Genomic DNA, 9171 nt, shown 5'->3' with positions numbered 1-9171 from the left:
CCACGTGTGCTTTGCTCATGGGATAATGAGACATACAGCAGTGGTTCCAGCTCTATTCGTTGCTGCAGAACAATGTTTACAGAGTCCCTTGGCCACACTGATTGGGAGCTTGGTCTCTCAAATGGATCCCTTGACTAAGATGTGGTACTGTTTTTTGTTGTTGTTTATTTTTTACTAAGAATAAATGTAACAAAAACACTTTATTATTTATTGCTTTAATTATCTACCCTGTTCTTGAGGTCATTGAAGATCTGTCCAAAATACTGCAGGTTGTTATTAATATGCAGCATCTTGCCACTCATCCGGTTCACGATTTCCAGGGCTCGGGTCCAAAAGGCCCCTCTATTTTCTTCCAGCAGGAAAGGTTTGTCTGGGTAGCTGATCTCATGACAGTCAAAGGAGAAAGACACGTACAAACCGGTGAGCAGCACGGCCTGCAGCTCCTCCTTGGTGGCCACCTCAGCTGAAACGATGTCACGACACAGCATGTAGAGGAAGACCACGGTGCCTGGAGTGAAGAAGCCTTGCTGTTGCCATCCTGTCAGTGTCAAGGAGCGGTCCACACTGCGAACACACTGCAAGGGCTCATGGGCAGAGAGGTCCTTCAGCAGACAGGAACGTCGGCACAGGAACTCACCCAGGCAGGTGAGCAGCTCGCTGGTGGAGGACTTCACAAGAAAACTACTAGGCTTGTCTGCACTGATGGACTGATCTTGCGTCAGAATGGTACATCTGGAGAACAAGGAGACCTTGGCCCGATGACGAAGAGGAAGGGTGATGGTTACCTCACCCCATCACCTCACCTCATGTGGGTCACCAATGAGACCTAACATGCTTATCTCATGTCACTGAAGTATGATGTAATAGTAAGCTAATAGTAAAACTGAAGTATGATGAGTAATCGTCAACTGTTGGGAAAGATTCAGTCTGCTGAAAAATACGCCCAATATGAGGTGGACTGAAAAGTATCAGCCATAGGCTTAGTGTACAATTTTTTAAATGACTAATTTTGTGCCAATACAAAGAATATTTTTAAATTTTGTATTTATTTTTTAGGCTACCATTTTTATTTTGTAAGGACAAACATTGAAAAGAAGAACACAAACACTTTGACTTGATGAGAAAGAGCCACACATGATTTATCACAGCACAGAATGTCATGGAAATGTATAATTGTGTTTTGCACATTTTAAATGTAAAAGAGTTCAAATAGCCTTTAAGGGCAGTGTTTTTTTCTGCAGTGTTTGTTAAGGGCCAGTAAAGCTTTTTCATATAAATATCAACTATATGCCTCTTTTTCACCATCTCTGATCCGGTCACCCTAAGTGAACACTTCAGGAACCAGGAGAACAGATTCACAACACACAAGTATCAGGAAAGAGTTCTAAAGTTTAATGATAATATGTGTAGTTGAATACAGAACAAAATAGATGTGTCTTAAGACAATTTGGTAAGAATAATAAACCATATGTGTGATTGGTGTTCTCCTTATCAGGAGAGGAGGTACAGTAGACTGGATGTAGGGGGATGGAAAAGTCCAGGGAGAGAGATTCTAAGTGAGGTGCAGACACACAGATAAAGGAATGAACAACATGTCAGTGTGTTCTGATTAAGGATTTGCTGGGTGTACGTATGTCTGAAAAACATCTGGCACAGGAACATCTGTCCAGCGCAGTGGAGTTGGGGTGAAGCAGGGGGACCATAACAGCTGGAACAGGTTGAGACTCAGTAGCAGCATGATGTCAGGAGTAGGTTTACCTCATCAAGAGGAGAGACAAGATCATTAGACATGTCTTAGTACAGAGAAGTATAAATTAATGGACTATAGTGTGCAAGGCGCCAGCAAATCTAGCTATGGCAGCACAGCTAAAAGGGTGGAGCTAGAAAATAGCACATGCATGAGGGCTCCATGAGACATCAGGAATAGGTTTATCTGCAGGCAGAGGCAAAGAATAAGACATGTTAACATGAAAAACAATGTTTTTATATGAGGAGAGAGGTGCATTCGCCCACTAACACGTCCAGGTCACCTAAAAAGAACACCATGAGTGACCTTAATCTGAAAAATGAAACACCAGAAGAGTTCTTAACCCATGTGGTGTAAATACTTGCCCAAAACATGCTCAGGTATGACCAGTTTTTTTGTTAGTTTGATTTGTTAGGGTTGCATCTTGCACAGATGAAGCATGAGTCTAAAAGTAACAGTTCTACAGGTGATGCTTCTACAAAATTAATCACAAATCATTAATGACCCCCCTTTGGGTGCCATATGAAATGCCATGAACATGTCGCACAAGAAATGGTAGGCAAGACTTGTGGAGTGCTATCCTACCGTTGGGGGCAGGAATGGCCTCAAGCAGGCAGGCATGCCCTGTAAAAACAATCAAGAGATTTTTAAAGATATGCAACACACCTATATTTACCACCGTGCTCTTGAGGCAGGACCCTCGCCATGACCCCATTGCTCCTGATTACATCCAAGAACTTATTTCCAATTACGAACCCCCACGTCCACTAAGATCACAGGTTGCTGGCTTCTTATTAGTTCCAATAATAGCTAATAAATAATAATAAATAATGAGGTAACAGCAGGGGGAAGATGAAATGGATGAAGGATCAACCCACTGCCCTGGCCCCTCTTACCACCCCAAATTACCCCCTGCTATGGCTGTATCACCACAGCCCTGGACTACCATTACTGACCGTCAAGAAGTCTAGGACTCTTAAGAATAAGAATTACACAGATAACACATGTATACAAATATTGCACATATACGCAAATTCTAACACAATGTGCAAGTATGTTTCATTACAACAAATATAATGAATATAATGAACATCAAAACGAAGTTTGCAGCAAGTGTGATTCAATATATATTTTAGTTTACTCTTTAGCAGGATTCAGTGAATTGGCCATTGCATTATACGTACCGCTAACACATTTATTCTTTAGCACGAAAAAATATGTGTAAAATGCTCATGAAACACATATAAAATGAGCTAGTCAGTATCTGCTTTGCCTTTCGAAAATCCTCGTAGTTTTAGGCATATTAGTGCTAGAGCTGCATCCTCAATGATTTGATGTATGCATTGATATTGATTATTGATGCATTTGAATAATAAAAGATGGATAATTGCTCTGTAATTTCTGGCACGAAGGAGAGGTGATGTCCTGGAGATCCTGAAATTTCAGCCTTGGCAGGGTTAATTCTACTAGGTCTGAAATAATACAATGTCAAAACAAGCAATTAGACAATAGCATTCACCCAATTTTAAATGATAGTTTTCTGTCTTTTTGTCAGACGACTATGGGCTATCTTGCTCTGAAAGTGACAATATTTTCTTTATTTAAAATTAGGGGTGGCCATAGATTAATTTTTTAAATCTAGATTAATCTCACTGAAATCTTGAAACTAATCTTAATTAATCTAGATTAAAATGGCTCATTCGGAATATGCGTGCTACCCAAGTAATGATTAAAAGTCCATTTTTGAGATAAGGGTTCTTAATACAGAGGATCTCCTGTTTCCAAAATGCATCAATGACTGCTTGAGAAAGCTGTTCTACTTTGATACTTGAAGAAAAAAAACATGCTCAATAAAATGTAGGCTACTCGTGTTCAATGGTTTATTCAGTTAAACATGAAAATAGTACGGTATGCCTACATACTTTAAGAGGGCATATTCAGTCAAACATGAATTTGTAAGGTTAACTTAAATTTAATTTGAACTTAACAGGCAGCCAATGTAGGGAGGCCAACACTGGAGAAATATGCTCCCTTTTCTTAGTTCCAGTCAGGAGCCTAGCTGCTGCATTTTGAACAAGCTGAAGGCGTGACAGAGCTGATTGGTTGATACCCAAATACAGAGAATTACAGTAATCAAGCCATGATGTAATAAAAGCATGAACAACTGTTTCCATATCTTTAAAAGTTAAAATAGATTTGAGCTTAGAGATTTTCCTTAGCTGATAAAAACTGGTACTATCTGTTTATCAAATGTAAGTGTGGAATCAAAGAGAACGCCGAGATTCCTTACGTAGCTCTGAGTATTTATTAATAAAGGCTCCAGATGTTTAGCATTTGGTGTAACACTGTCTGGATAAAAAAATAAAAATAAAATAGCCTCTGTTTGGCCATCATTCCATTTTTAAAAATTATTGGACAGCCAAATTCTTATGTCCTGCAGGCAATGTGGATGGGCCGCGTCTTGCAGAGTATCTGCACATTGTTGACCTACAAATTTAATGACTTAAGACCTCCAAGAATAAAAATTAAGACCATTACCATGGCAAAAACATGAATTCTCAAGCTGGGCCCCTCCAAAGCTTTCAGGTAGTCCATGTTAATGTGAGACCTGCTTTGCCTTGCAAATTATTAGCACAATGTCTGATAAACACAGCCTCAAATCATCAAATCATTTGTGCACGATTGCAGTATTTACTTTTGAATGGTCATTTTTGAGAACCTTGCCTCAAATATGGCAATATTTCTACAAATATGTCGAAGCAAAAGGTAGGATAATCTTTAAGGCGACATCACCAAGTTGAGGGTATTCCTGCATTAGCCCTTGGTTTTTTAAGTAAATAAATTGATTTTAAGATGGATAACAAATAGCAAGACATGGCACACATGCACTTGGCAAGAGAACTAGAGTGAATGGCGCTACTGTGTGTATGTGAATGTTTTTATAGAAGAACAGTCACGGGTTCAAAATACTACTGTTTTAATTGGTATTTGAATTTAATTTGAAATGAAACTGTGGCTGATTTAGCCGTGTTATACTAGTCCAACCATGCTTCTTTTTTACTGTGTGGTTAGACTGAGACTTGCGCTGTAGAAGTAGAATTGAAAATATTTTTTGTCTTTTTGGACATTAATAGCTTTTTCACTCCCCTTAGATGAAATTTAATGCCACTCTTCAAAAAAGAATGTAATTCAATACATTTAAAGACCTTAAAAATCTTTTATTTAAGCCTTTTAAAGGACCCGCCGGGACCCTGGTCTTGGTAATGATGGGCACCGAATTCCAGGCATCTTCCTGATGTTGGGTGATGCGGCCTCCGGACGGGTGGGCCCCGTCGCGACCAACACGCCCGACTGGAGTCCTTTTTAGACAGGAGCTGCTCAGGTACCTTGATCTGCTCCCTCTGCTCCTCCAAGTTTGCCTCTTTGTGGATCTCGACGATGGTCTTGGGGCCCTGGTCACCCCTCCGGGGCACCCAGTTATTCTACCGTAGTTGGAAAGAGAGGAGCGCTTTCAAAATGCATTCAACACGGCAGCCACCTTGTCAGGATGGGCAATTAAGAAAAGCAAACCTGCAAAAGGAAAGCAGTCCAACCACCTCTGCATGACTAGCAATGAAACCTCCACACTCAAATACTGAAGCTGGTCAACGGCTGTTCTATAAACTATACTTGTACAGTAAGCATTCGAGTATAAATTAATGAAAGCAAGGAAACATTTGTAGAGACACTGAAGAAGTCCAACGGATGGGTGTGTAACACTTACCTGTCTGAGGTCCAGGACATCTTGCAGTTTGCAGCGGATCCTCAATGAGGTCTTCCTCGCGTTTATTATTTTGCTTATGTAGCTGCAATAGTGGTCCATTTTGGGCTGATTAGTCAAAAACAAGACTCTCGTTAGCATGCGTGTGGCTACTGCCTGGTAAAAACTACCGCCAAGAGTTAACAGCCAGGTAGGAGGAACATAAGCGCATGATACCTTGGCCTTCTCGATGTCCTTGCCAATGGTGGAGAGTAGGATGCAGAGACACTCTAGTCTTTCCTCGCTGTGGCTCTTCTGGAGCAGCTTGACTATACAGTCATGCAATATAAGCTCCGACAGCATCTCCACCTTAAACAGCTCCCCGATAAACTTGATGTTACCGAGGGAACGGTGGCGGGCCTCGTCCTTCATGGCGTCCAGCTCCTCGATCAGGCGCTGACGCTCCTCATCCTGGCGGGAAATATCGGGGGTTGGCGTTAACACGAGACGAGGCCCGGATATACGGCACATTTAACACGACTAAAACGACTGGACTTCACTCTAACAATACACATCCAATGATGTGCACTTGGAGGGAAGGTGCACTATCAAGATGGTGAGACTGTCGCACCTCTGATGCGGCTTCCAGCTCCTTCTGCTTGCGCTCGTTGCTGTCCTTGTCCTTCGCAAACTCCTTCTGGCAGCAATTGAGCAGCAGCCTTCCAAAATTCACTGTGCCTCCTGACTTATCAGAGGTGGGCACTTTCAGCTGGGTACCATGAAGAGCAAGCAACAAGCACAAGTGAATAAGAGGTTTTTTCATGACTAGCAACATTAACACAGATGAATGTAGCCAGGGTGCAAATTTTGCTTTCTGACCTGTGTGCAAATTTAGGATAAGCTTGAAATATCACTGCTCAACACATACTACTTTAACTGCCATCACAGATAAGAAAAAGTTGCCTTTTGTTAATTTATGTACATTGGCATCAGTCAGACAGTCAGTCAGTCAGTCAGACGTACAGACAGACAGATAGATAGATAGATAGATAGATAGATAGATAGATAGATAGATAGATAGATAGATAGATAGATAGATAGATAGATCTCTTCAGACACTCTGCTAAATTATGCTCTTTCATTATTCTGTGTCCTTGGCCAGTAATTGCACAGCATGGACAGAGGACACAGATCAAAGCAGTTCATTCCTCCCTTTCTGACCAATCAGAAGTCTTGGGAGGGCAGTTGCTGTTTCTGAACACTTGGTGAAATGCATGCATTACAGTGTCCAGCTTTAACAATAAACAAAACATGAACAACCTCCTGAACTCCTCAGTCCCATTGGTGCAGTTTAGCTGCAGAAACACATGGGACAAGATAGAGGTCACATGTGGAACTGGCCATTCGCGCGTGGGCATGTGCACACTCACCATCATCAGGCAGCGACACAATTTAGCATAAGTCACGGAGAACTTGGGCTCAGAGATGGCCTTCTCATATACGAGATCGACGACTCCCTTGAGCCGCTCCTCCGTGTCCATGCTCAGCTCCGTCAGCTGCTTCATCAGTGGCTGGAACATCTGTGGCGTGAGCTTGTTCAGGATGCTGCGCACACGTCGCAGCAGGTCCAGGGTCTTGGCCACCTCCAGGTTCTCCTCGTCAGCTTCAGCCTTGTGGGCGCGCACCTTCTTCATTGAGGGCCTCCACGCCTTCTCCGCCTTGTTCAGCTGGATGTCGTTGCTGAATGAGACACTGGTGATGATCTTGCGTGGACTTTTGCGCTGGCACTGTGAGGACCTCGAAACTGGAGGCTGGAGGGGGGGTGGGGGGGCAATCTTAATTAAGACAATCAGCTCAACTAAGTCCCCTATAATTCACACTAAGGGTGTAACCAACAGCTCCAAGTGAAACTAGCATAAACCAACAACACCAGCATGGCTAGTAAACAATCTAGACTCTAGAGCAAATCCCATGATGCTCTACAATGTAGAATGTCCATTTACATGTGCCTTTAAAGCAGGAGTGTCCAAAGTGTGGCACTCATCTCAAAAGACGAGACATGATATTGGGTTCACGATAACGAGACGAGACTTTTAAATATTTTTAAGAAAACTTCAAAGATGACAAATATATCTGGAAAAATAGTTTTGGCAAAGTCAAAAAATGCTAATTCAACAGGTTTCTCTCCTGTATGACAGAGTCTCTTAAGACTCATTAATGCAAACAGAGACTGTCCCAAAAACAATTTCTTCAAAAACAATAGAGTTGTATACATCCCCACTATATCTGCCTTAAATATTAGTGAGAATTGCGCTCTTTGTCTGAATTTCCTCCAACTCTGACATGACATTACCCCTTGTACATGTTCAACTATGGAAACTGGTCGAATAGCAATGGCAGCGACTGCAATTTTGGCTTTGGATAGACATTTGCCAAATGTAGATGTTTTCAGCTTTCGGCCCATCAGCAGAAGTAGCACATACCTCTGGCTCCAAAGGGGCCTCAACAGGCTCCTTCTCTGCTTGGGGCACTGCTTCCGATACCAATGGCGCATCCATACTCTCACCCATCTTGGGCTCAAGAGCAGGGATGTCTGCTGGAGGAAGGTCCGTCAGAGGAGGTGGCGGGGAGGCAGACGCTCCGAAATCGGAGTCTTGTCCAACAGGCACTGTGCTCAGTGGTGAGGCCAGTTGGAGACCCTGGGACAGGTTAGGCTCCGTTGTCAGTTTTGAAGGAACCACCAGCTCGGGCACCTTAGATGGAGGCGGGGGGGTTGAGGCAGCTGCTGGCATAGACACACGTTTCCCATGATCATCTGAACAAGGTGCAATTTCAATTCGGTTTCCAAGTTAATACAATACAAAAACATGATTTAATAACATTAAGAAAACACACTTACCGGGTGGAATCACTACAGTAGCTGTAGGTGGCGTGCTTTCATCATCGGTCTGCACTGCGACCACAGTCTGAGGAAAAGAGTGGGGAACATTGTCAAATTTGGAGCAATTACAAACATTTTAACGTAATGTAAGCATATACATAGGCCTTTCGTATTGAGCTCAGCTGAATGGGTGTGGGCGTAGATGCGTTTCTTGCCCCGGACATAATCTCTTCCGTGACATCACATCCACCCTGTTTGGGGTCTGGTATTCTAATCTGTGGGACATGGTTTTTGGGAGTGAGACCAGGTTCAAGCAGGCAACCTTTCCAGCTCCTCACCTGCTGGCACTCTCTCCTGCGCTGTTGGGGCAGGGCATACTGAGGGGGTGGGGCCTGCTGCTGCAGGGCAGAGCTCAATATGATGGGCCCTGAAGACTGGTACTGGTCCTGCGTAGGGTAATACGGCACACCTGGAGGAAACAAGGCACAATCAGATAACACCTTAGGCTCCACCCCAATGTGGAGAGGGAAAGGAAGTCGTTTTTTCTCCTTCATTTACACTGGCCATTTAACATTTAACAAAATCTATGTTGAGTTAAGAGCCTCTCCTCACCGTACGCAGAGCTCCAGTCAGCATAGGTGCCGTAGTAGAAACCCGTGGGCTCATTGGCCACAAGGAACTCCTGGGGCGGGGCATACTGAGGGGGTGGGGCCTGCTGCTGCAGGGCAGAGCTCAGTATGATGGGTGTAGTTGGCCCTGAAGAAAGGTACTGGGCCTGCGTAGGGTAATAATACGGCTCACCTG

The 9171-nt window shown here is 43.3% G+C and overlaps 2 protein-coding genes across 2 annotated transcripts; both read right to left on the bottom strand.

Annotated features, from left to right (window-relative positions):
- Window positions 1-215: 215 nt before the first annotated feature.
- Window positions 216-2454, bottom strand: LOC143500359 (cyclin-dependent kinase 5 activator 1-like). Its single transcript, XM_076994473.1, has 4 exons — window positions 2424-2454; window positions 2333-2371; window positions 2018-2030; window positions 216-732 (listed from the first exon to the last, which is right to left on the bottom strand). The coding sequence occupies exons 1-4, from the start codon at window positions 2452-2454 to the stop codon at window positions 216-218; spliced, it is 600 nt and encodes a 199-aa protein (XP_076850588.1).
- Window positions 2455-5623: 3169 nt separating this feature from the next.
- Window positions 5624-8921, bottom strand: LOC143500358 (eukaryotic translation initiation factor 4 gamma 1-like). Its single transcript, XM_076994472.1, has 7 exons — window positions 8706-8921; window positions 8386-8452; window positions 7970-8268; window positions 6917-7297; window positions 6118-6255; window positions 5678-5957; window positions 5624-5637 (listed from the first exon to the last, which is right to left on the bottom strand). The coding sequence occupies exons 1-7, from the start codon at window positions 8919-8921 to the stop codon at window positions 5624-5626; spliced, it is 1395 nt and encodes a 464-aa protein (XP_076850587.1).
- Between the last annotated feature and the right edge of the window lie 250 nt (window positions 8922-9171).

The sequence above is a fragment of the Brachyhypopomus gauderio genome, unplaced genomic scaffold (genome assembly GCF_052324685.1).
Source record: "Brachyhypopomus gauderio isolate BG-103 unplaced genomic scaffold, BGAUD_0.2 sc142, whole genome shotgun sequence".
NCBI classification, from domain to species: domain Eukaryota; kingdom Metazoa; phylum Chordata; class Actinopteri; order Gymnotiformes; family Hypopomidae; genus Brachyhypopomus; species Brachyhypopomus gauderio.
This window is presented reverse-complemented; position numbering and strand designations above follow the sequence as displayed.